Here is a 26,827-nt window from a genome sequence, read left to right as displayed (position 1 = left end):
CATAAGAAGGGTGTGTTTTCGGAGAGAGAGAGAGTCAAAAGGATCTCCCTCCCGGGGTCTGATTGAAAACTTGACCCGTAACTTAGGGTCGCTAATTAAAGGACCGTGAGGACCGAAATTTCCGTTTCCGGTGAGGGCTACCACTTCCGGTTCCGGTGACGTCTTTGCTCTGCATTACTTCGTTGAGATGAGATGGTACACACCGTTGACTCAATACAGATGAGGAGTTTTCTGGTTCCGGTGAGAGCTACCACTTCCGGTCCCGGTGACGTCTTCGCTTGTGCGCTGTTGCTGTTGCTGTTTTTGTTGCTGCTGTTGTCTGCTGCTGGTATTGTCACTGCTGGTGTTGTCGTTGCTGCTGCTGCTGGTGCTGTTGTTGGTTCGGCTAATCTTATACCTTAACTTAACTCTCGCTTACCTTATACCTCAACCTAACAAAACCTTATACCTCGACTTAACCATCTCTAACCTGTGTGACCTTTCCAGTTCCGGTGATAGCTACCACTTCCGGTTCCGGTGACGTCTTTGCGTGTACGTTGCTGCTGTTGTTGTTGCTGCTGGTGTCGATGTTGCTGCTGCCGTTGTTGTTGTTTCTGTGGCTGTTGTTGCTGCTGTTGTTGTTTTCTGTTGCTGTTGTTGCTACTGTGGTTGGAGTCGCTTTTATTGTTGTTTTTGTTGTCTTTGTTGTTGCTGTTGTTTCGGGGGCATTCTTTTGTAATGACTGGCTGACAACTACGTTCTCTCTTCTTTTTTGGATTTCTTCGTAAAGCGCATTGTGTTGCCCTGGTATGAATTGCGCTCTATAAATAAAGTGTGACTTGACTTGACTCGTTGCATATCTTCGACCAGTCTGTTGTGGCTAGTGCAATTTTCTTTGCAGTCATCCGTTTGGGCAGCAGCATTACAGCCAGCGACTCCAAGAAACTGAACAAACTGATAAAAAAGGCTGGCTATGTGCTGGGGACTGCTCTGGAGCCCCGAGAGCTGGTTGTGCAGAGAAGGATGTTGCACAAACTGCTCAGAATAATGGACACCACCGCACGCTGCCTACACAACCTACTGGTCAGACAAAAGATTGTCTTCAGTCAGAGGCTCCTTCAGCTCCGCTGCCATAAGGCGCCATAGCCACCTACAGTGACTCCCCTCTGTGCCAGGAGAGGAAACTCCTCCTCTGAATGGCAATGCACAAGGCACATTTTTACTTTACATTTAACTTCCACTTCAAGCTTTACCTTTCACTCAATTAAATTATATTTGATTCTATTTATTTATATAATTATTATTTCAATTGTTTGTATTCATTTGGTTATTTTATATGTATATGTATACTGTATGTACATAAACATATGTATTTAGTATTTAGTATGTGTGTGTATCTGCATATGTATATGTATATGTATATGTATATGTATATGTATATACAGTATATATGTGTGTGTGTGTGTGTGTGTGTGTGTGTGTGTGTGTGTGTGTGTGTGTGTGTGTGTGTGTGTGTGTGTGTGTGTGTGTGTGTGTGTGTGTGTGTATGTGTGTGTGTGTGTGTGTGTGTGTGTGTATATATATATATATATATATAAATTGATTCAAAAACAACACTTTTTGTAAATGATGTATGTTTTGTCATGTGTGTCATTGCTGCTGCAACACTGGAATTTCCCTTTGGGGATTAATAAAAATATCTTTATATTATCTGATCTTATCTTCTACAAATATATATATATATATACATATATATATATATATTGCTTAGTTGGTTGGTTATTTAGTCGGTTATTTTTCCAAGCCAAAAGGAAAACTAGTACAATTGTCCCTTTTCTGGGTTAGATAACCATTGATCAATGTTCTCTGCTAGACAAACATGACCCGAACCACATTTTGGAGGGCGAAGAATGAAAACCAAACAGACATTTTGTCCCGTCAAGTAAATTCCCCAAAGCAGCTCTCACAATCATGCCTGTGACATAATTTACAGCTGTATCACAGCTCAACAAATAAACGTTAACTTACAATTACTGACAATAAACGACCTGTGCCGTCCCCAATCCAGAGAAATTCCAGCGCCACATGCATTTTACTCTCTGGGCCTCTAGGTGTCGCATGATTGAAAAATAAACAGACTGGTCTCAGCAACCGTTCGACCCGGAAGCTCGCCTGCCTAACGCGTTGTTTACTTCCGGGTGAACCCGGAAAAGCGCCCCCCTCGCCGCTCTGTGCTCGCCGCGTCTGTCGTTGTTTCTGTTGCGCGTCTTGTAACGAAGTCAGAATAACTCTTGTTGATTTGTTAACCGCTCAGCTGCTCTCGGAGGCGTCGTCCGTGTATCCCCCACCACAATGTCCGAGGTAACGCACGTCAGCACAACTTTTTCTCAGCCTCCGATCAGAGGCTAACGTTAGGTTACGTTACCATGCCGCGCTGGGCCAGACTATTTTTCCCGAGCGGGGTTAACCAACGTTACAGTTGTTGTTGTTGTCTTAGTTTTAACGCGCTTTCAATTGTTTTGGGGCGATACAGGCGTGATCCAAACTGCGATACTTCTTTGGACGGATACGTCAATAATATCAATATTGGTTTTTCGACGATATTCTGAAGGACGACTATTGGTGCCTTCACAAGACAATCACACACAAGAAATATTTGAGGAGCGATCTTTTGTAATGTGGATATCATGACCAAGCAGCGTTGGTTATAACACCTAGATCATGTTTATGTTTTTTTGTGTCACTTAACTGCGTCGTAGATGTAAATGTATGCGTGTTGCAGGTTCATTATTTTGGATAGCATGATGGTCATCATGTCATTATTATGTGTGTATATATATATATATATATATATATATATTGCCATGCCCGACGTTTAACTTTACAAACTCTCAAAAAAGGGTGATTTTATTGCCTATCACAGATGTGTGTGTTTGTACACGTGTATATATATATATATATATATATATATATATATATATATATATATATATATATATCTCAAGTTCAAGAGATTATTTGGCACATATACATATGGTCATACATATATGCAGTGTAATGTCATGACACCCGGTGATTACGCACAATAAGCTCTGTAAGCTGTAAAAATACTAAAATGTGCGTAATCGACGTGTGTGTGTGTGTGTGTGTGTGTGTGTGTATATATATATAAAATGTGCCTGTGTTGTGTATTTCAGGATGTGCAGAAGCACTCGGTTCACACGCTGGTCTTCAGGTCCCTGAAAAGGACACATGACATGTTTGTGTCAGATCACGCCAAGCCAGTCTCTCTGGATGAACAAAGGTAAGATTGGAGTCGTAGGTGATCTAATAAGTCACTTGATTATTTCAATTATTTCAATGTTGGTTACAAGAGAACCAGACTGTCATATCATTGCACTTGTGTTTTGCAGTTACAAGGTGAAGATGTCTGCAAAGTTAAAATCAGATTATGGTGCAGTATTGCACATGCCAGTTCTAAAGGAAGGGAAGGACAGAGTCCCACTCCATCATGGCAGCATGCAAGGACAATACTTACAGTCAGGTAATAACAGCATTACAAAAGCACATATTTAGGGATCTACATATTATTAATTTTGCATCTTCTGTTCTGTGTCTGCACAACTTCTTGAAGTTGATGTCGAATAGTACTGAGTATGTGTATTGTTTAAAAAAAAAAAAGTAAAGAACATAGTAGCCTCCGTCAATAAATCAATTTGGCATAATTTCACATCTTAAAATGTTGGTTTCTGGTGGGGGAAACTACTTTTTTAAAAGCAATGTCAATCTTAAAAGGATAATTTGATTGTTCTGTCTTAGTCAACATCTAAAATGCAGTGGCATTTCATTTGTTCACATCATTATCTCTTTTAAAACATTGCCTGTTTGCTCTGGTATTCTCCTTCATATGCACATTGAGTGAAATTGATTTTGTCTTTCAGATGACCCAGAATATCTCATCACTGGGACACACGCTTACCCTTCTGGACCTGGTGACTATTACACTGTTAAAAAAAAAAAGCAGCCTACATCCTTTTTTCTAATTATGTACCATTTCACTGCCTTACTATTTCTGGTTATCTTAATTCAATAGGGGTAGCCTTAACAGCTGAAACAAAGCTGCACAGGCTGCCTAGTGAGGGAGGAGTCCATTCAATGGCATTGGCCCTGCCAGCATCCCAAGCCAGGTACCTTAGATTTCAGTTCCATTAGACTGCGTTACTGTCAATAATCAGAAATAATGACCTTCACTTAATTAAAAAAAAATGTATATTACATACCATTTTTTAAACATAGAGGAGGTGTTGCTCTGTCTTTTCCCTGCTTTTTCAGAGAAATGGTCAAATGCTGATGTTCCTTTCTCATCTCTGTATGATGTTATTAACTTTCAGGCAGGACGCCGGCCGCACTGCAGCCAGTGTGGGTGACATCCATAGACACGCAGGAATGACAGAGAGAATCCAGCCGCCCTTAAGCACTTTGGTAAGCTGAAGTGATAATTGCAGAAGTGATATTTTGTTTCTTCATTGCTTTTATACTGATGATATTGCCATATATATACCGTTTTTTTTCCTGTAAAATCGCAACAATGAGTAAATACCATCATAGACATATTCACTGAATTAACTTTATTTACTGTAGTCGCTTATGGAAGGAGGTGGCACCAAAAATTCATCCCTTATAAGGAAAGCTCCAACAATGCCCAAACCTCAGTGGCATCCCCCATGGAAACTGTTTCGGGTATGATTTTCTTTTTATCCATACACATGATTGAATTTTGTCACTGTAGATAACAAAAAAATGATAGAGATTCAGTTAGATGTTGTTTTCATCAAACGTTTTCTTTTTTTATTAATTCAATATTTTTAAATCGAATAGGTTATCAGTGGTCATCTTGGCTGGGTGAGATCCATAGCCGTGGAGCCTGGAAATGAGTGGTTTGTCACAGGGTCTGCGGACAGAACCATTAAGGTAAGTCGTCTTCCATAGTTTCCTCTATTTTGCTATGTTGTGGATGTTGGATTAGTTTAAGATTAACTGCTTAAATTGTGAGTTTTTCAAAACTCAGAAACATTAGGTTTATCCCTGGATGTTTGTTGAGCAATGCTAGCAATTTAATCATCAAATGTATGGTGGCGTCCCACCTTCAAAAGCCTCAGAATTGTTTTGGAAATTGTTTTTAATAGCTTGTTTTGATATTTTAAGTTCCTGTTTTGCATCAGTCTTTGTTAAGTTCTGTAAAAATATATAATACAACCACTTTTTTGGGTCTATAAGAATGGACTCATATGTTGTTTGCTAACATATCTTCACAGATCTGGGATCTCAGCAGTGGAAAGCTCAAACTCTCTCTGACCGGACACATAAGCACAGTCCGCGGTGTGGCTGTCAGCGGCCGCAGTCCTTATCTGTTCTCCTGCGGTGAAGACAAACAAGTCAAGTGTTGGGATCTGGAGTACAACAAGGTAAATAAGAAAAGAACAAGGTCACCGAGACTTTTTTTTAAATTAAATTGATATTGGACTATGAGTAGCAGAAGATACTCAGAATCATCATCGTGCTCTTGTGTCTCTGGCACATGTCTCTGTCTTGAATATAATTTGATATAGTGGTCCTGAACACTGTCCACGTGTGCATTAGGTCATCCGGCATTACCACGGACATCTCAGTGCCGTCTATGATTTGGATCTGCATCCGACTATCGACGTGCTGGTCACTTGCAGCAGAGATGCTACGGCGAGGGTGAGAATACAATAGTTATATTCTCCTTCAAATCAAAGTTGTTTTATATTCGTTTCAACATATGAATGATATAAAAGTTATTTGTAAATGTTATGTCAACTCTTTGCTCATTCAGAGACGGCATATGCGGGTTAGGTAATTGGAGAGTGCCGAAAATATAGTAATTCTTGCTTGTAGTAGAGGTGCACCGATCGATCGGCCGGTGACCGGAATCGGATGATTTTCAGCTTGATCGTCCCTGACCGGTGCCAGTCAAATTTACACACCCGGTGCAGTGCTCATGTACTCGTAAAAATACTCCGATACTCAAACGCGATTACAACTTTACGTGACGTTGTTGCATAGTTGACGTTCAAAAAAATAGGGCGAAGGAAAGAAAATGTGGGCTGTTTGGGGCTAATTTGCGGTAAACAAAGAAGATTAGATAAGTATCTGTAAATAAATATGGCATGACAATACTCAAAAATTGTGCAGCACGCGTATCTATCGCTGTCACTACAGCCAAGCGTCTGCTCTGGCTGTCCGTAGTGCACGTCATGAGCTCTGCTCATGATGAAAGCTTAGGCTCTTTTTTGAGTCAGGGTGTGTGTGTGTGTGTGTGTGTGTGTGTGTGTGTGTGTGTGTGTGTGTGTGTGTGTGTGTGTGTGTGTGTGTGTGTGTGTGTGTGTGTGTGTGTGTGTGTGTGTGTGTGTGCCCATATTTTATTGGAACTCAGTGACCCCTCCATATTGTATTTTATTGGAACTTAGGGACAGTTTCATGTTCCATTATTGTTCCATAGTGAAAATGAACAATAATAAACACACGGTGTCAAAATCAGCAATCTCACAATTGTGGTTACTGAAAATAGGAGCAGTCGTCCATATGTGCAGCTGTCTGATCGCGTGATCAGATCACATGATGTATTTGTCATTGAAAATTTGATTTCTCCCATCACGGATATAAACTCAAAATGATCTGACGACAATGTAAAAGTTATTTAATAGTCAATGTTTTATTATGAACATACAATTGAATGAAAACCGGAATGAGCAGGTTATACTTAAAGAAAATTGTAATTGGCCAAGAAAATTGCAATCAGTCCATCTCTACTATGTAGAACGGATAAAGGGGAATTCTGCTGTCTATAAGAAGTTGTTGGCATGGCCATTTCCACATTTGATAGGAAAAATAAAATGGTCAAGCTTTCAAGCCAATGGAAATACAAATCTTTGCATGAAAGACTGTTAGATTTGAAGATCAAGGGCATCTGTTTTTATATACCCATTACTTGGAGCCTCGTCTGGGTGATAAAGGAAGTAGTCAGTAAGTGGCAGATGTTGGAGTTTTCTTTGTGGTGAAAGTTTCAGTGATTCATAACACCTCCCAACCGATCGACAAGTCACAGGGTTAGGGTTTATTGTTTCTTAAGCTGTGTTGAGAGAAATATTTGCAGACAATGTTCTCCCTGGGCAAAAGTGAGCACTGTGTCATGTAGGGGTGCAACGGATCACAAAACTCGCGGTTCGAATCGTACGGTTTTGAGTTAGAGATCAGATAATTTTTCTGATCAGCAAAAATAGAAAAGAAAGGGAGACAAATATAACTTTGCTTTCCATTTACTCTGTAAAACAAATAAAGCCAGGAGCTTTTGCCCATGGTTAAAAAAAAAACTAAAAAAACAACATTCACGATGTCCAATGTTTTATAAAAATCGTAAAATATATAAAATATTCAATACTTAATTGGTAAATTCAAGTGCAATATGAGGCTGGCATGATACCTTCCTCCTTTAAAAATGGTGGTGAATAAAATATGATTAAATCCGCCCCTGCTAGCCGAATTTAATCCCCAAAGTCCAATTGCTCATGTTTTATAACAAACAGAATTTCATGAAAATCGGTTCCGAATTAAGGGAGTTAGTCTATTTTGTAGAGAAGTCTGCATCTCTCAATACACATCGTATTGGTTCACTAGTGGCTCTTGGCCACTCCAATATGGTGGACGCGCAGACACGCATGTCATAAACTAGCAGAAACATAGAGCGCTTTACCGTAAACCATTCGTTGCGCTTTAGAGTAAAACACAGCACGCGTCTGTCTTGTGTGTCTTCTTTTCACTGCGACTCTGCATCGAAATCTATGGAATTATTACTTTAAAAAGTAACAGCTGCAGTAACACTGTATTTTTCGCTATGATGGTTCAATTTTGCAATTGATCCACGGTTCACATGCGAGCCAAACCGTGAGGGGCGACCTGTAGAGATCACGGATCAACTACGTTCCATTACACATCTCGTGTTGTGGTATTAATTTTCCTTACTTACCAGTGCTTAACTGTACTTCCCCGGAAAACTAAATCATGTGAACGTCAGATCCAAAAATAAAAACATTTTTGGGGCGGAATTTCCCTCTTAACTATGACAGATGAGCAGTTCAATCTCAAAAATTCTATAAATGTTTTGATTATTCCCAGCTCTAACTCGTTTCTTTTTTTCTATAAAAGAAATGTCTTTTATTGAATCAATTACTTTGGGGTATTCCCAATTGCTGTTGTAGGTGTGGGACATCAGGACCAAGGCCAATGTGCATACTCTCTCCGGCCACACCAACACAGTGGCCACCGTGAGGTGCCAGGCTGCAGAGCCGCAAATTATCACAGGTAGAGACCAGACTAAATTGTTACTTTTTTTTTTTATTATTATTATTTATTTTTTATGTATATACAGTTCAGTTCCTCCATGCATTTTTACCCCATGGTAAATGGTGGCTACCTCATTCAAATTGTCAAACTCTCTCAGGGAGTCATGATTCCACCATCAGACTGTGGGATCTGATTGCTGGGAAGACAAGGGCCACTCTAACTAACCACAAGAAGTCCGTTCGAGCTGTGGTGCTGCACCCCAAACAGTAAGTAAACTTCTATTCTATACAAAAGAAACCGGCATTGCAATAATTACTCAGTTGTATGGAAATAAAGTTAGGGTAGGATTTATGTTTTTTTGGTTTGTTTTACATTAGCCCATTTCACACATAGTGCCTGGTAAATTACAGGGATAACCTTTCCGGCAACCGCTTGTGAGTGACTATTCACACATGCAGCTACATTCCGGAACATTTCTGTCTTGCGCCTTTTAACACATGCCATGATAATGCTGGAACTGAAGCAAGGGACAGTCCGGCAGGAGTCACCCAGTGGGGAAGACTGCATGTGTGAAAGGGGTTATTGTTTGTGGGTGGCTAATAGTACAAAATCAACTTGATAGTTTTGGTCAGGGGTGTGTAACTCCTTCTGTGTTGTGGGACAGGTTGGACCAAATACTGCGAATACAATCCATACGGGCTAGATTACTTTTTTTAAACGATGGTTGGACCTCACAAGGACAGCATCCTATTCGGAGCTTCTTTCAGAATAGTAAAGTTGGATTGGATCAACTGCATCTTTCTGATCAAGATGGTTCTTGAACCTGAAACAACCGTCTGCAAACAGGGCGTTCACATCAGTCTCAGTGCCAGTACTCGTGTAATTTTAACATGTCCAGCAGAGGTCAGTGGTGTATGAACCAACCCAGAATGTACACGGAACAAAGACCTTAATGTTTTGAGGATTGGTTATACAAACATTTATACAGACGAAGCTCATCTGCCAACGCTCTTCAAATGCTTGCATTTTTCCGCCTCGGTGCTTTTTGTTGTTGGTTCTTTGTTTTAGTTCCACGGTGGGTCAGTGCTTCCGGATGTCTTTACCAAATATGCTTTGGATTTGTTTGTGAAGCACAGGGTGACAGAAATGCATGATGTCTACAACTACACAGCAGAGGGTTTATTTTGTATACTTTATTAATCCCTCTGGGGGAAATTATTTCTCTGCATTTGCCCATCCTAGTATCTGATGTAAGATACAAACATACAGATCTAAGAGCAGTGAGCTGCCACGAAGCGGTACCTGGGGGTACCTGTGCATACATACACACACACACACACACACACACACACACACACACACACATACAGTATATCTGTTAGGCTTGGACTGATTTACGATTAGATCGTTGATCGATCGTCATTGATGACAGACGTTTATTGGGGGGGAAAATTGCCAGGAAAAATTGGAGAATTGAAACAGTGTAAGTGCAGACTCAGAGCTGTCCAGTAACCACTGCTGATGGGATTTCACTTCCCCTCTACACTCCCGTACAGAGACAGACAGCGGTCCACGGCGGCTCCAGTGCCTGTCATTTTATTTTAGATCTATTTATTTTAGTATGTTTCCTAAATGTATGAAACAACATTTTTAAACCTAACTGAGTTAAGGGACTGTCAGAGTCCTTACTCCGTACTGCTCCAAAAAGAAAAACGCGCGTCTTCTGTTGTTGTGGGACTTAATTGAGTAAAAACGGGATGTTTTTGTGTAAAAACTTAACGTGTGTGTGTGTGTGTGTGTGTGTGTGTGTGTGTGTGTGTGTGTGTGTGTGTGTGTGTGTGTGTGTGTGTGTGTGTGTGTGTGTGTGTGTGTGTGTGTGTGTGTGTGTGTGCGCGCCTGCGTGCGTGTGCCTGCGTGCATATATATGCGCATGTGAGGGGCTCCGGGACACCAGCTCTTTAGGTTTTGCTCAGCATTCCATTCCTTCATGTTTCACAGATACACCTTCGCCTCCGGATCAGCCGACAACATAAAGCAGTGGATGTTTCCAGAAGGCAACTTCATCCAGAACCTGTCGGGCCACAACGCCATCGTCAACACGCTGGCCGTCAACTCTGATGGCGTCTTGGTCTCAGGAGGTACAGTAGCATCTGTCTTTCTGTCTTTAGCGCTTGCTCTTACCTAACACAGCTGTTAGATCATCCATGCTACGTAGTTAGCTCAGACAGGACTGGCGCCAAGTTTCTATTTATTTCTTTTTGTTCTCTCCGCAGCGGACAACGGCACCATCCACATGTGGGATTGGAGAACCGGCTACAACTTCCAGCGCATCCACGCGGCCGTGCAGCCCGGATCTCTGGACAGCGAGTCGGGGATCTTTGCCTGCTTGTTTGACCACTCTGGAAGCAGACTGATCACCGCAGAGGCCGACAAGACCATCAAACTGTACAAGGAGGATGATACAGCGGTACGAGATTTTGCTTCAATTCCAAACCTTGAGTGATGTGTGTTTAATAATACTGAAATGATGTGTCCTACAATTGACTTTGATTAAATCCTAATCAAAGAATGAAATTTGATAACTATATTTTATGTTTACAGACAGAAGAAAGCCATCCAGTCAACTGGAAACCAGAAATCCTCAAGAGGAAGAGATTCTAAGTCTTTTTTTTTTATTATTGCTATCTTTCATTGTCAAACACCATTTTTTTTCCAGTCTTTTGTAGATAATCCCTTAACCGTACTTGTTTTTGCCCAACGATGAGATAAATATCCCGTGTTATTTGAAACCTACAACAACCACAAATCAGGAGGAGAAAATGTCCGTGGGTTGATTCCCATCATTCTAAAAACCATTTGCAGTCCTCGGTGTACGCCGTCAGTCCGGTGAAGCCGCCGTGTTGGACCGCCAGGAACCTCCCGCTGCCTTTGTTCTTGAGGACGACTGCTCGTTGGCAGCTCTGGTCGCTCTGGTCCACCAGCAGAAGCCATTCCTCGGCGCCGCCGGGCCTGGCCTTGGTGTAGACGCGGTCCTCTGTCAGCCCAAAACCTGCGGGAGGGCGCACACGGCGGGATCATCTGTTTGAGTGATGTGGCATGAGGAAAATTTTTGCTTTGGGCCCCAATTTTTTTTTTTTTTTTTTTTCCTCCCCCCTCCAGGATTGGAGTGTGATGTTGATTTTGCTTTATTAATAAAAAACTCACATTTTGATGAAGCCTTTCCCAGCGAAATATGTTTTTACAATGTGAAGCCTTACGTACCGAGGTATCCACCGGTGATGATGTTGCGGAAATATTTACAGCCGCTCCCCTTGCTCTCCTGCCAGTAGCCGTGCTCCCCGGGCTCCTCGTGGAGTTCCACCGGGCTCTGGGTGTCACTGTCTGGCTGGAAGGGTTGCTCACCTGTTGAACAAAGCACTGTTTTTTCTTTTGACTTATTCTTATTAGGAAAATACAAAATGTACAGTATGACGGTTTTTATTTTAAAACTTTTGATAAACCCTCGAACGATCTAACCAGTGACCACATTGTTGCCCCTCCCATTTCCTTTTCCCACAAAGCAGTGTTTTTAAGGGGACCTGAGTGAATAAAGTAAACAAAAGATTTGACCTTGCATTGTTGCATTGCACTATTGTGTCTTAACTAAAAAAAAAAGAAACAAAGAAAGCGCACAGGTAATTATACTGTAATAACCCACACGCACCTGACTCCCGTAGGTAGAGCATTGAGCGGGCGTGGCGGAAGCGGCGGCCCGGTTTCCTCTTCGGAGAGGGCTTCTTTTGGGGCGCCGGCTGATCTGTTATCTCTAACGGAACCGTCTCCTCCTCCACGGCCAGGAGGTGACCGGCGTTAAACATGATCTCCTCCTCCAGAGACCGCACGCACCTCTCAAAGTGTGCCTCGCTTCTCTCCGCGTTTCTAGACAACGTCAAAGGCGACAAAACGGAAGTACGTGAGCCGAGGCCGACCGGCAGAAAGTGCGAACCGGTCCGCGGCGAAGGCCCGCACCTGAAGTCCACCCACAGGAGGCCGGCGGTGATCAGCCCCAGCCACTCGCTGGCCTCCCAGTTCCTGCTCAGCATGACCGGCACCATCACCACCTCTCTGGTGTCGGCATAGTTCAGCTCCTTCTTGCAGCTGCGGGACGCCTGGTAGGCCGGGGTCATGAACGGACAGACGACCCCCGCCGCCTCCACGCCCGCAGCCATCCTAGCGGCGCACAGGACGCAGCGTTTACCTTTCACGGCGAGAACGCGTCGGGGCCCGGTCGCCCCAAATGGAACGGCATTGGCCCTGAAAGGGCCAAAACCTCAAAATGAATTACTCACGCGTCGTTAATGTTGCCCGTCACGCCTCCTTCGATATCCATCCACACTGGTAGGCCATGCTCCCTCAGGCGGTTGTAGATCTTTTTCACAAGCGCTTGGTCGTCCCACTGGTAGGAGAGCATGATGTGAGACGGCATCCTCCTTTCCCCCTCAAAAGTTTTGCGCCGGAATTTGTCTTTTTATCGAGTTTCGATGAAGCCTCGACCTGCAGCTTTGACTCTCACGGAGCACGACTCCAGGTGAGCGGGGGGAGGTTGGGAGCTGCACGCGCTGTCCTGTTTATCCCGGTTCCCGGGTTACGCCGGTTGCTTAGTTACTCGCAACAAAGGGAAGGGTGAGTCGCGTCTGCGTGCGGCCAGAGAATGAGATTGAAACCCCGGTTTCTCCGAACGGGGAAAGCCCACATCTCCGGGCGGGCGCGACCACCGCGACGGGCCCTGGGGTTACAGTACGGAGCCGCCCCAGCGACGCAGAAATTCAGGTGGTGAAGCGGCTGCGAGCGCTGAAAATCGTGCGTAGCTCGTTCTTCCGAAACAACAACAACAACAACAACAACAAAACGTTCCAGATAACAAGGCGGCCTTGGGCGTTCAAAGGTGTGGTGCTCCTTCCCCTCAATCCCCAACCCACTGTCCGCAGCTTTCATGAGCTTGAGTGTGCTGACGAAACATCACCAGGTGTTATGTCATGACAGAAGGTTATGCGGCGAAGTGTGAAAAGTATACAGAACTAAAATAAAACCGAGAGATCTGTTTGTGTGTGTGTGTGCGTGTGTGTGTGTGTGTGTGTGAGTGAGTGAGAGAGGGAACTGGGGAAAAAAACAAAACTTGCAAACGAAATGAAACTTCATACAGAGGGCAAATAATTGGGTGCAATGGTTATTGTGGACAGCGGGGGCCGCCAAACAAACACGACATCATTTGGAGCAACCCCCGCAAAGTTTCCATTCGGCCCCTCGTACGTGTGTGAATAACGATCTTGTGTTTTCAGGAGCGACATTCGCTTTCAAAGGGGCTCAACTGGCGCGAAACGACAATATCCCACGCCCCGGATTTTTATTTTTTATTTTTTATTTATTTTTAATTTTTTTTTATTTGAACAGTATTCCGCTCCCTGGGGCTAATCGGGGTTTGACCCTTAAAGCTCCTGGTCGCAGATGGCGCTGAGCGGCGCGGGCGGCGCAGTGCGTGCAGGGAGCGGCGGGCGAGCCACCACCGGGATCTCGGAGCCCAGCAACCCCGCGTCACTTCTTTTTCTTGTTCTTTTCTTTTTTTTTTTTTTTAATATAATTATTCGACGATAACGGACAATAGTTTTTACAAAATGATATAATTTTTTTTTTTTTTTTGTATTCGAAAAAAACGCCCCCCCCCCCCCCTCACCGTGTTTAAGGTCTCGCGCACAGAAGGAACAATTTGACCTTTGACCGTTTCCCGGCGGGCGCGGCAAACATGGGCCGCCGGCGTCCACCTGCCTGCGTTTCATTGTCGAGGTCGGCGTGAGAGCGCGCTGAAACATGTAGTTACACCGTCACCGCTCTGCGAAATGGCTCACAGGTGTGCGATGACGTCACGCCTCCTCCAGCGGCTCGTGCTGTCGCTGCTGTGGGTGACGTCACGGGCACAGGTGCACGACCTCGCGCTTTCCGTCGAGGAAGGCCTGCCCGAGAAGACCATCGTCGGGGATATCTCCGCGGCCCTGACGACCCCGAGCAGCGGATTCTTCATCTCGGAAAACAGAGACTCCTACGTTTTTAAGGATTTGGAAATAGACGGCGACACGGGCATCATCTCCACCGCCACCGTTCTGGACCGGGAGACTCGAGATAAGTATGAATTTGTGGCCGCCACCCTCACCGGGGATGTGGTGAAGGTCAAAATAATCGTGAAAGATGTGAATGACCAGGCTCCCGTGTTCCCGTCCAGGGAGGTGGACTTGGAAATCTCCGAACTGAGTCCCCCCGGCTCTCGGTTTGAGCTGGAAGGGGCCAGGGACCGGGATGAGGGCGAGTTCGGGACCCAAGGTTACAGGATCACCGACACTGAAATGAGGGACTTGTTCCAAGTGGAATATCGCAATGGATCCGACAATCCCTTCAACCTCGACCTCATCCTCAGCAGCAAGCTGGACAGAGAGATCAGAGACTCCTACTCCCTGACCGTCGAGGCGTTTGACGGAGGCGTCCCGGCCAAGACGGGGAGGCTGCGGGTGAACGTCCATGTGATGGACGAGAACGACAACCGCCCCGTGTTCAACCAGACCGAGTACCACGCCCTGGTCTCTGAGGACGCTCGGGTCACGTCTGCCGTCTGCCGGGTGCACGCCACCGACCGCGACCTGGGTGACAATGGCCTGATCACCTATGAGATAAACAGGCGCCAGAGTGACCCGAACGAGCTCTTCTTCATCAATGAAACCACGGGGGTGATCTACGTCAATAAACCGCTCGATTTTGAGATCCAGCCTTCCCACGAGCTGGTGGTGAGCGCGAGGGACAACGGCGCTCAGCCTGAGTACAGCAGCACCTTTGTGGGAGTGAAGGTGCTGGACGTCAACGACAACAGACCCGTCATCGACATGATGTTCCTGAGTGAGGCGGGAGATGCGGTGGTGTCAGAAGGGGCGAGCATCGGGGAGTACGTTGCGCGGATATTGGTGTCTGACCCCGACTACGAACAGAAAGAGAGGGTCACACTTAGTCTCGAGGGCGGCGACGGCAAATTCACCTTGAAGCAGACCGATAACTTCCTATTCGCCCTGTGTGTTGATGGTGAGCTGGACAGGGAGGAAAGAGACCTGTATGAGTTGAAATTGCTGGCCTCCGATCAAGGGAGCCCAGCTTTGAGCGCCGAGATTTCCTTCCCACTGAAAATCACGGACGTTAACGACTGTTCCCCAGTTTTTGAGAAGGAGGCCTACACCGTCCACATCGCCGAGGACGTTCCGCAGGGCAGTTCCCTCGCTCAGATAAACGCACAAGACGCAGACGATGGCGTCAACGCGGATCTCCGTTACTCCATCGCCAGGTCCAGTCCGGACAACTTGGTTGACATCGACCCGGTGTCGGGCCTGCTCACTACGGCAGCCAAACTGGACAGGGAGAGAGAGGTGGAGGTGCACTTGCTGGTGGTGGCGGTAGACGGAGGGGAGCAAGTGTTGTCATCCACGGCCACGGTCACTGTGGTGGTCGAGGATGTCAATGACAACGAGCCTGTGTTCCGGCAACAGCTGTACAACGTCTCCATCCCAGAGCACACTGGCGCCGGAAGCTGCTTCCTGCAAGTATGTTGGGGTGTATTCGCCAGAACGTCATATACCATGGCTGTACAGAATCTAACATTATTATTATTATTATTATTATTATTATTATAGTTGTTTCCTTTATTTAGTCCCATTGAGTTCAAGTTCGAAAAATATTTTTGAATACTGTATTTATTCCTACTAGAGTCCCCACTTTCTCACTGTCACTCCCTCCCTGTCGGTCTGTCTGTCTGTCTGTCTGTCTATCGGTCTGTCTGTCTGTCTATCTTCTTTACTGACCCCTTTCACACATCTCACTGGACAAAAGTACTCTTCATTCTCTATGCACAAAGTGACCATTGTGGCTCCTGAAGGCCGTGGCTGCTCTCGGCACGTAGAACCATTGTCCATCTTTGATATGACAGATGTGACGCCTGGTGCCACCCTCCTAGTAAGGCACAAGCTAAAGCACGTTACAAAAGACGCCTTAATCAATACAGCTTGCCTCTCTAAATTGTCTTTTTACATTCTTGGCTGTGCAAAAAGGGCAGAAAGCTAAATGCTCTATTGCATTTATGTACATTTTCGGCAGATGGCAGGTGTATTACCATGATTTGATTTGTTTTGAATGCAAATTTCATCATAGCTCCATTCTGTTACACATGGAGTGGACCCTGGCAATACTAATTGCCGGAGGGGTTAAGAACTACTCTTTCTTACAAGAAAGATGAATTTAAATGCAGCTACGTACACTTAGGGACCCTGAATATCTTTCAGACAACAGATGTCACATTAGTTGCTCTAAGACACCAAAGCAACACATGAAAAGAAGAAGAATCTAGACCGTGTTCCATGTTGTTATTTACAAATGCATCTCGACCATTTACAGACTAGTTATGACTAAGAATTTATAGTGCATGAATATGTGTGCAAACAGACCTGCACTATGGAATAATCTATATCCGGTGATGAAACACACAGACCTGCTTGTCAGAAATACTATACATCTCATGTCTGGGACTTTCCATGAGGTCTGAAGTATGTTCCAGGTCCTGGTTGGTGCTTACAGCACTTTGCTTTTCAGACCCTGACCCTTCGGTGTAAAAGTTCCACTGCTCAGAGGTCATAAAGTCTTAGAATCTAAGACTTAGATGATATCACTTTTATTGCAGGAAAGTCCACACTTGATCAAATATGACCGGCCAACTCTATTTTGTAGCCCGTGTCGCGGCCAATCTAAATCACACCTATCATATAAATGTTTGGCAACTCGCGCTTGTAAAGTTAGATGGAAGGCTGAGGCTTCCAGATTGAAGGCGCTGCTTCGTCCTGACTCTTTGGTTCCATTCAAGTTTTCCGTTGGGTTATCTTCCGACCCGAAGAGCTGGACTTTCCAGTAACTGTATTGTGTTTCTCTGAGCTGGTTTGAGGGGAAGAACCGTTCACAATTGTTGGATGAAATGAGCTGATCACGGTCACAGCTATGTGACATGTATGTTACAAATCAGTTGACCGTTTCATGTAAGTGTTTTTAAATCAAGGGCATATATAACACGGCACACATGGAGCTGTTGTTTTCTTTTCTCACACTACGGCTTGCTGCTTATTTACAATATACAACACCACATACTGTACATACAACAGTAGCACGGCAACACATGAACTATAATAAAAGTAATTTAGTGTGGCCCTGAATGTCCAAAAGAGGCATTTCTGTGTCCTGAAGTTACTCAGGATCAAAGCAAAGCAGTTTTATTTGAATTGTGTTGTAGGGTACTGAAAAAATGTAATGATGTTTAATGACATCACATAGTTGTTTGAAACTTCAATAAGCTGCAACAGACAGGTGATATGATGCCAGAACTTTATTACTGGTTTATCATTAACTAACTTATGATTAAATGACATTGTCACAGGGGAACAACCATACAGACAGTCGGGGATACTGAACACGCAAGTGTTTAAATGTTGAACCCAAAGCGTTTCATAAAGGAATTTGATATTTTTATTTAAATGTTTGTTCCAAATATTCATAATTGTGCACAACACATTCTCACAGAGCGCTTCATTATTGAGAAGCTTACCACTCTGCTGCAGCTTCCCACTGTGCTTCAATGCAGTCCAATGGGGCAAACGTTTAAGCCTTAAAAAAAACAAAAACATTAAATCTCCTTTACAAAAACCTTGTCCACATTAATCGATAACTTGAAGCCGGCCGGGTCCTTAAATGACAATAACCATATTTCATGCTTCTACTATCATGAATAAGAAACATGTGTTTTCTCTCTAGGTCGTCGCCACAGATGCCGATGGCCCTGATTTCGGTACACTGCGCTACTCCTTGTCTGACGGCTTCGACAGGAAGGACGTTCATCCCCTCTTTCAAATCAACCCAGACACCGGAGAACTGTGTGTCTTGCAAGATATTGACCGAGATTCTGGGCAGACAACCCATGATATTCTAGTGAAAGCTGTGGATCCAGTGAGTGGGATTTATTAGGAGAATTGGCTAAATACTGTTTCGGACGATTTGCGTTGCCGCTATCCACTGATTTACACTGCTTTTACCGCTATACTGCTATTTACACTATTTACACTTCTTTTTTTCCCTCACTCTGCGCCCACCAGGGAGGGCTGAGTGCTCAAACCTACGTTCACATTGAGATAGAGGACCTGAACGACAACTCTCCGCTGTTCAACCCTGAGCTTTACACCACCAGCATCAGCGTCCACGCTCCACCCGGCACAGAGATCCTCAACGTCGTCGCAACCGACCGGGATTCAGGCCGTTTCGGGCAGGTCACCTACACGCTCCTCTCTGGTGACCTGTCGAGTTTGTTTTCACTGGATAAAGAAACAGGTGCGACAGACAAGAGGCAATGCTAATGAATTTCACATAAAATATTTGCTTTTGTTTAGTAATAAATTGAATAATATAAATGTAAAAGACTCTCTGTTGCCGAATAAAATGTGTAAAAGGAGGTGTTCAAGTTGTTTCAAAACGGCTTGAACCGCATAATGACTATTTAAGTACTTTGTGAGGGGATTCTTTTCAGTAAATGATTAAATTCTCTCTGCTAGTTTCAAAAACGTACAGTTCCACAACCTGCCGTATTTTGAGGACAAAGCTCCTGCAATCAAGTCAGCAAATGTCTATTATATCTTTATCTTTATCTATTTATCCTTATCTAGTGTTAACCAGTGGTTGTAGTATTCACACACTTAAAGGGAATTAACTACAGTGGCCATCGATGGTTTTATCAGGTGTATCAAATGTATTCTAAATCACATTTTGAACTCCCTCAGTGACAGAAACAGTCAAGTGCAAACCAGAGTCACTGAACTCTGTTAATTACCTCAGAGCTCATGCTCACTCCGGGATGAACAGCGACTTACTCTGTGCGGTTTAAGCCTTCCCTCACAGACGTGATTGCCGTTGTCACGTCACAGTAGGGGTTGCACAGACAACCTGCTTTGTAGCCTCAATAAAATCCCCGTTAGATATCATAGCACTTAAAGTTGCAGGCAAAAAATATCCCAGGTCCATATGAATGTTGAACAGGACCGAAACAAGGCAAGCTCCTTTCAGTAGTGTTTGAGCGTGAGTGTTTTTTTTGTTTGTTTTTTTTTGCCTTCAACTCATTGTTAAATTGGTATGCCATCTGGGCCTCTCAATGGGGGGTCCCCGGTTCGCAGTAGATGTCTCAGTAGAATAGGCTCTGCCACCTATAGACTGCAAGTACAGTACATTTAGGTGACATCTGCCACCTGTCTGTACACACAGCGTAATGTCTAGTTTAGTGCCACCAATAATATTTTGGAGGCTTTGGGATTGATCTCTACAGGAACTCTGTACCTGACCTCCACACTCACCCACCTGGGCACCACCAGTGTGAAGCTCTCTGTTACGGCCCGTGATGGGGAGGGTCTGACGTCCGCCAGGCCAGCGCAGATCACCGTCAACGTTGTGCGCAGCGCCCAGGCCCCGGCTGTTTTTCAGAAGTCACGCTATGCTTTTAGCGTGCCCGAGGACACGCCCCCTGGCACGTCTGTGGGCACGGTGGAGGCGGTCAACCCAGCCAGTGAGTACCGAAGAGCAGGACCAGGCAGCCCCACACTTAATGCCCTAGGCTGGTTACGGAGCAGAGAGGTCCGGAGGTTAGGAATGGATGCAAAGAGAAAGTAGGCCTATTAGCTTGTGTTGTGCATAACTATCTGAGTTTTTATTTCTCTTTGATGGACTCTCAAGTTCCCCTGGATTATTTTTGTCACAGGCCACTTGGCGCAGTGTTACTGACTCTACAGCTAATCCTCTCTTGGCCACGAGACAGTCATTCAAGGATGTTTAATCATTTAGCAGATTAACACTTCAACTTAAACAATGAAATCATCATCGCTCTATCCTCCTGGGAGGGGTTGGGAACTTTAAATCCACAGAGGCTTTACTCCTCCCTGTATTATCCACTAGTTTGGAGTAACTGCAGTGGATTAAGGCCTCCTCTGACCTGTAATTACTTTAAGTTGTCTACTGTGAGCTTGTGTGTGTGTGTATGTGCATGTGTATGTGTGTGTGTTGAAATTGGGGTTAAATATTATGGAGGATTCACTTAAGACATTGTTGCCAGCATTCTACACTGTAAAATCAATACAGATTATAATGTGCTAATAAATTGTCAATTCAACGTTCAATTGAATTTTCTCTAACTTAAATTCTTATCCCTTATCCCTTTTCTGTCAGACTCAGTGGAATCTATTACTTACCGCATCTCCTCTGGAGACCCTCACGGCTTGTTCTCGGTCCACTCGGAATCTGGTCTGATCACCAGCCGTAAGCTGCTGGACCATGAGTCGCAACCCTACGCTTTGCTAGTTCTCCAGTCCTACATCGGCACCTCTCCTGTTTACAGCAGCACCCAGGTCAACATCACCATCTCTGATGTCAATGACAATGCTCCTGTCTTTCCTCAAGTCAGTGACTCGGTCACAGTGTCCCAGAACACACTTCCAGGAACAGTGCTGTTCATAGCACACGCACATGATTCTGACAGTGGCGCTAATGGACTGTTGCACTATTACCTAACTCCAGAGCGAGGAAGTGAAAATGGTGCTTTTGTTGTTGACCAAACCCTGGGAACAGTGATTTTAAATCAAAGTTTACAGTTAAGCACTCGGCAGAGGTACAGCTTTGAAATCACGGCTAAGGACAAGGGCGAACCCCCCCTCAGCGCCACCTTGATCCTCACTGTCAATGTGGACCTCACCCCGGCCGAGGACGGCGTAGCGTTTGAGACCTTGGTCTACCAGGTTGAAATAGGAGAGGGCTACCGTAGAGATGCCAGGGTCATCCAGGTCAGGGCACACCAAAGCCAGGGAATCGGCGGCTCCAACTCTGGCCTCGTTTACTCCTTGGAGCCAGAATCGGGATTCCCTCCTCCTCCGTTTAGGGTCCACGCAAAGAGCGGGTGGTTGTATCTCTACCAGGGTCTGGATTATGAGACGGAGCCCATGTACCGCTTCACTGTGTTGGCCACGGCCAGGGCAGGCACACCAAACAGCACCGCAGCCACAGCCACAGCCAACGTGATCGTACTGGTTCTGGACGCCAACGACAACGCCCCGGTGTTCAGTAGCGAGGTGTACTACTTCACAGTGTCAGAAGGACCCTCACCGCAAGGCCTGGTGGGAACAGTCAAGGCTTCGGATAAAGACTCCCAGAAAAACGCTCAGCTCTCCTACATTCTGCTCTCAGATGGGAAGTACTTTCGCATCAACGCCAAAACAGGTAAAGAAAAAAAAGAAAGTTGTGACTCGTGGTAGTATATGTTTCTCAACTCCATAGTGTATAAAGCCGACTCTCTTTCCAGGTGAGATAATGAATTGGGTGGCGCTAGACAGGGAGCAGCACACGCAGCACAGTTTGAAAGTGATGGTGACGGACCAGGGCCAGCCTCGCCTGAACGCCACCGCCTCCATTCACATCCTGGTCACCGACGTCAACGACAACCCTCCGCAGTTCACCCATCTACCTGCTACCAGGGAGCTAAATGTTCAGGTATTCACTCCTTTACCCTCACAATCTACTGACTTACTACTATTAAGAACTTACGGAAATTGAGTAACAGGTAGAAACCAAGTGAAAAATCAAGCTTGCAGAATGTGAGTTCAGATGTGAGAGACAGTGACAGTCTTTTTGACGTCTGATTCCAGTGTGAACTGATCGATCTCCTGTAATGGCACATATAAGAAAGAAATTATCTGATCTGGACCACTTGTACGTGTGGTGTGAATATAGCCAACCCTCCGACGGAAGCAAAGATGCTTCCGTAAGTATTAATGGTAGCTTTTGCAGGACATAAAATGGTTGTTGCAATTATTTTTATGAATATACTGCTACTAGTACTTCACTATTCAACAATACATTTAATTCAGCAGTCTCTACCCACGCTTCAGCCCAGTAGGTAGCGGTAATATACACTTCAGTTGGATATCAACCGCCCTAAAAGAAGAAGAACATTTCTCAACCCAATGTCAAAACATAAAAATCCAAACTATATCCTCTTTCACACATGCCTGAAGCCGTCAGGTTGGAGTGTACCGCAAGTTGGGAGGTTGCAATAAACCCGCAAGTTAAATGAACGTTTTAGAAAGTTTTTGGAAAGTGTGACTTTATTACATTGGTGACGAGAATAAACTGCTAATAATGGCGACATAGGGAAAAATAAACAAGTTTGACCCAGAATCGGATGACTGGCTGGATTGCAGGATTTGTGCCGGGTAACTCTGGAGATTTTTCTTTGACAGAGCTACTGAAGATTTTGAGTGACCACTTTCAAGCTTCATAAAAAAAAAATGAGACAGCAACGACAGTTGGATCAATCATTTTTAGCTGATCTGAGGAGGCTCACTGAACACTGCGGGTTTGGGTTGGCACTGGATGACATGATCAGAGACTGGTTTGTGCCATCAATGTCGACCGCATTCAGAGGTGATCGTTATGTTAAGCGGATGACAAACTAATGTTGGCGAAGACAATGGAGTTACCAAAATCTATGGAAACAGCGGCTAAAGATGTAGCTGAACTGCAACAAAGAGGGGTCCAGCCCGTGGCCCCAGACCGCCAAGCGGACTGGCAAGCCGACCGGCAAGGATGTTTCAGATGTGGCGGGAATCACGGGCCTACTGATTGACGATTTATAGATGCAGTTTGCCATAACTGCCGCAAGAGGGGGCACTTGGTCAGAAAATGCCGCAGTGCCGGGCAGCCCAGACAGAACAGAGGACATGTATGTATATGGTGCATCCCACATGCTGGAGGATGGTGAGGACAAGGAGGAATATGCACACAATCTGTATATGCTGTACAATCTGGATGACGACGAGAGAGTGAAGACAAACATACAGGCAGATGCATACAGGGAGGCCTACCAGCAGCTCCCACTCGATGAAGAATTCAAGAAGTTCACAACAATAAACACACACCATGGTCTGTATCAGTACACCAAGCTACCGTACGGGGTGTCATCAGCTTCTGGCATATTCCAGCGTACCATTTTTAACCTACTACAAGAACTTTCCCAAATAGTTATGAGAGTAGATGATATCTTGGTGACCAGGGATGATGGTGCCAGTTATCTGCATAACCTAGGGGTGGTGCTGGAGAGACTCTCTGGAGAGCTGCTGGACTTTGGCTGAGGAAGGAAAAATATGTCTTTATGGTACCAGAGGTGCCGTACTTGGGTTACAAAATTAACCACAAGGGGATTCATCCAGTTGCTGGCTAGGTTAAGGCCATCTTGCAGACCCCACAGCCACCAACCAGACTCAGTTGAAGTCTTTACTGGGAATGCTTAATTACTACCACAGGATCTTACCCAAAGCCTTCACCGTGCTGGAGACAGTACATGAACTCTTGAGGAGATGGGGAAACGTCAGAGCCGGGCGTTTGAGGCTGCCAAAAACTGCCTCAAGTAAGAGCAACTATTAACAACACAAAGTCCCTCTACTTATCCTGTGATGCATCACCTTATGGCGTTGGAGCAGTTTTATCTCACCAGTTTCCAGACGGCACGGACAGACCAATCGGATACATGTGACAATCACTGTAATCAGCAGAACGAGGGTATTCCCAGCTTGAGAAAGAGGTGTTGGCTAGCATTTTCGGGCTTTAATAATTCCACCAGTATCTGTTTGGCAAACACTGCACCATTGTGACAGACCACAAACTGCTACTGGGCCTCTTGGGATACAGTAAGAGCACCCCACAACTTGCGGTAGCCAGAATGCAAAGATGGCCATTGATTTGGCGGCTCATGAGTACACCTTGGAGTATAGGGTGGGCTCAAAACATGGGAAAGCGGATGCACTGACCAGACTCCCATTACACCATTTGCCACACCATGTGAGGGGGAGGTGGTAATGCACATGGAGCACATGAATGACACACCACTACAGGTAAAGCAGATCCAAGAGTGGACCCGTCGGAACTGCATCCTGTCCAGAGAACATCAGTGGCCAGACTCCTGGCCCTCAGAATGCACTGACCCAGAAATGCAGCCCTAAATGAGACGACAACATGAATTGAGCATGGAGGAGGGGTGCATCCTGTGGGGAAGTAGGGTTATTATACCACCAGAAGGAAAACAGAATATGATTGAGGAGCTTTATGAGGCCCCTCCGGGGTCTCAAGGATGAAAACATTGGCCCGCAGCTTTGTGTGGTGGCCAAACATGGATGCAGATTTAGAGTCAGCAGTATGCAGCTGTCATGCATCTCAGCTTAAAAAAACCACCCCAGCAACAGCACAGCTACATCCGTAGGAGTAACCGGGCCAACCATGGATGAGGCTGCATCTGGATATCTGTGGGCCAGGTTTGGGAAAGATGTTTCTAATTGTCATTGATAACTACTCAAGTGGATTAAAGCTCACCAAATACAGTGTATAACTTCAACCATGACAGTGTAGAAATTGAGGGGAATCTTCACTCCCCATGGCATCCCAGCTTTCCAGGTCAGTGATAATGGGTCTAGCCTGGTCAGTGCTTAGTTCAAACACTTCCTGAAAAAGAATGGCATAAAGCATGTAATGGCTGCACCATACCACCCGTCCTCAAATGGCTGTGCTGAGCGTGCAGTGCGTGTGTTCAAGGAGGGAATCAAAAGATGGGGGAGTGTAGTGTGGAGACAAAGCTGTCCAGGTTCCTGTTCAAGTACCGATCAACCCCTCAGGCCACCTGTCTGAGAGGGGTCCCGCCTGCCGAGCTGCTCATCAACCAGAGGATCAGGACCCAACTGGATCTGGTGCATCCTTCACTAGCTGGCAAAGTTGAACAGAACCAGGCCAAACAAAAAGAGCATCATGATAAACATGCCCAGGACCGTCTGTTCAGAGTCCAGCTCAGTCTATGTGAGCGAGTACTCGGGCCAGAAGTGGATCCCTGCAACACTCATCAAAGTGACAGGTCCAGTGTTTTGGAGAGTGAAAACACCGAACGGCAAGCTGGTGAGATGGCATCAGGATCCGATTCGTCCACCTCCTGACCAGAAACTGACTGAATCCGATCTCTAAGAGGAGAGTTTCCCTGTGGACCCAGAACCAGCAAATCTTGAGCCAGAGAATCCGGGAACCAAAGCCAGTCGTACTGGAGTCCCCAGAACTGGGTCCTGAAATAGGGAAACGTTTTCCAGGGAAAATTTGGAAGGCACCCACTTATCTCAAGGACAATGTTATTGGGTCCCCTATTATTATCCCCTTGGGTACCTCGAGGAGGGGCAGGCTACCCCCTGCCCCGTAACTAAGTTAAGTTCAGCAAAAGAGTGGGGTGCAGTTAAGTCCGGTGATGCCGGAAGCAGACATGTTGGAGTGTACCGCGACTTTAGAGGTTGTGATAAACCGCAAGTTAAATTTACGTTTTGGACTGTGAGTCTTTTTGGAAAGCATGCCTTTATTACAGTCCCATTGCACCCGGGAAGGTCGTCATTCTGCATAATAATTAGTCAGCTTCTGTTTGTTTGACAAACGGTGGAAGATTCAGTGTGAGCAATGGACGGATGAAGAAAGATACATTTGCCTCAGAGAAGATCCATTTCATTATAATTCTTATTAGGAATCTTTGTTTAAATTATAGTTAACCTAATTTGTTACACATAATACAGAATCACATGGCTAGTTATTATGCAGAATCACATCATCAGACCTTGGGTGCAGTCGGACATCTTCTTTGACTATTGTGGTTTCAGAACCACACCGCACCCATAACTGTAAAAGACATATCTAGGAAAATAATTAATTTAAGAATACAAATCCCTGTCTCTGTAGAGATTGGAGGTGTTTCAATTTCTCATCTTCCCAGAAATAAATATTTGTGAAAGCCCAATATTTGTGCTTTGCCGGTATTCCGATCGGCTGCATCGCTACTTCACGTGCTTGTTCCGGTAAATGCTTCGCAGCAGTCCCGGCATTTTCCCAGCAATGTTACTAGGTCTTGAGTGTGGGAAATTCCGGAACAGATTTCCCGGAATATCAATCCCTGCTCCCATTCACACATGACCTCATGCAGGAACGTTCCGGAACATTGCAGTGAAAGACTGCTTATCTGAAAAGGGCTTATGGGTCATATTTTATGAAAATATAGCTTCACTGCTCCACATTTCTGCCTTTGTGTGTTGCAGTGCTGTTGCCTTTATGTTTAACCCTGGGATGGACTGTTCTTGGCCTTCTGCTGAATTCCTACAGTTAGGTCTAAACTGGTGATTTGTATTTTGTACAATTTACTGTAACTCCTCCAGATGTGGGCTGGGCTGCCAGTGGGATCTCTGGTAACAACCATGTTTGCTAAAGACCTTGATGCTGGAGAAAATGGAACGGTTTCTTTCTCCTTGACAACGGGTATGCTAAAGAACTTAAATTCAAGATTTTT

At 45.1% G+C, this 26,827-nt stretch overlaps 2 protein-coding genes across 2 annotated transcripts in view; both read left to right on the top strand.

Moving 5' to 3' along the window:
* Positions 1-2,202: 2,202 nt before the first annotated feature.
* On the top strand, positions 2,203-11,554 carry plrg1 (pleiotropic regulator 1). Its single transcript, XM_079998968.1, has 15 exons — positions 2,203-2,340; positions 3,177-3,283; positions 3,393-3,523; positions 3,921-3,971; positions 4,073-4,166; positions 4,371-4,461; positions 4,621-4,719; positions 4,858-4,950; positions 5,295-5,444; positions 5,620-5,721; positions 8,259-8,361; positions 8,501-8,609; positions 10,342-10,481; positions 10,617-10,810; positions 10,945-11,554. The coding sequence occupies exons 1-15, from the start codon at positions 2,332-2,334 to the stop codon at positions 11,002-11,004; spliced, it is 1,533 nt and encodes a 510-aa protein (XP_079855094.1). The 5' UTR covers positions 2,203-2,331; the 3' UTR covers positions 11,005-11,554.
* Positions 11,555-14,216: 2,662 nt separating this feature from the next.
* The window catches only part of dchs2 (dachsous cadherin-related 2), a gene marked incomplete at both ends in the record, with an annotated part of 28,013 nt that continues 15,402 nt past the window's right edge, over positions 14,217-26,827 (top strand). Inside the window, 7 exons of the mRNA XM_079999450.1 lie at positions 14,217-15,953; positions 18,202-18,393; positions 18,540-18,771; positions 19,757-19,993; positions 20,650-21,693; positions 21,776-21,963; positions 26,697-26,796. Coding sequence (XP_079855576.1) covers positions 14,217-15,953; positions 18,202-18,393; positions 18,540-18,771; positions 19,757-19,993; positions 20,650-21,693; positions 21,776-21,963; positions 26,697-26,796 — 3,730 coding nt within the window. The remainder of the gene's footprint in view (positions 15,954-18,201; positions 18,394-18,539; positions 18,772-19,756; positions 19,994-20,649; positions 21,694-21,775; positions 21,964-26,696; positions 26,797-26,827) is intronic.

Source organism: Zeus faber (assembly GCF_960531495.2).
Source record: "Zeus faber genome assembly, chromosome: 4".
Classification (NCBI taxonomy): domain Eukaryota; kingdom Metazoa; phylum Chordata; class Actinopteri; order Zeiformes; family Zeidae; genus Zeus; species Zeus faber.
This window is presented reverse-complemented; position numbering and strand designations above follow the sequence as displayed.

What these genes read in the sequence shown, in the direction of transcription:
- plrg1 (XM_079998968.1), top strand. An exon ending in AGCCGCCCTTAAGCACTTTG is followed by an intron (nt 4,462 to 4,620) that starts GTAAGCTGAAGT and finishes TATTTACTGTAG; the next exon opens with TCGCTTATGGAAGGAGGTGG. An exon ending in CTGCGGACAGAACCATTAAG is followed by an intron (nt 4,951 to 5,294) that starts GTAAGTCGTCTT and finishes ATATCTTCACAG; the next exon opens with ATCTGGGATCTCAGCAGTGG.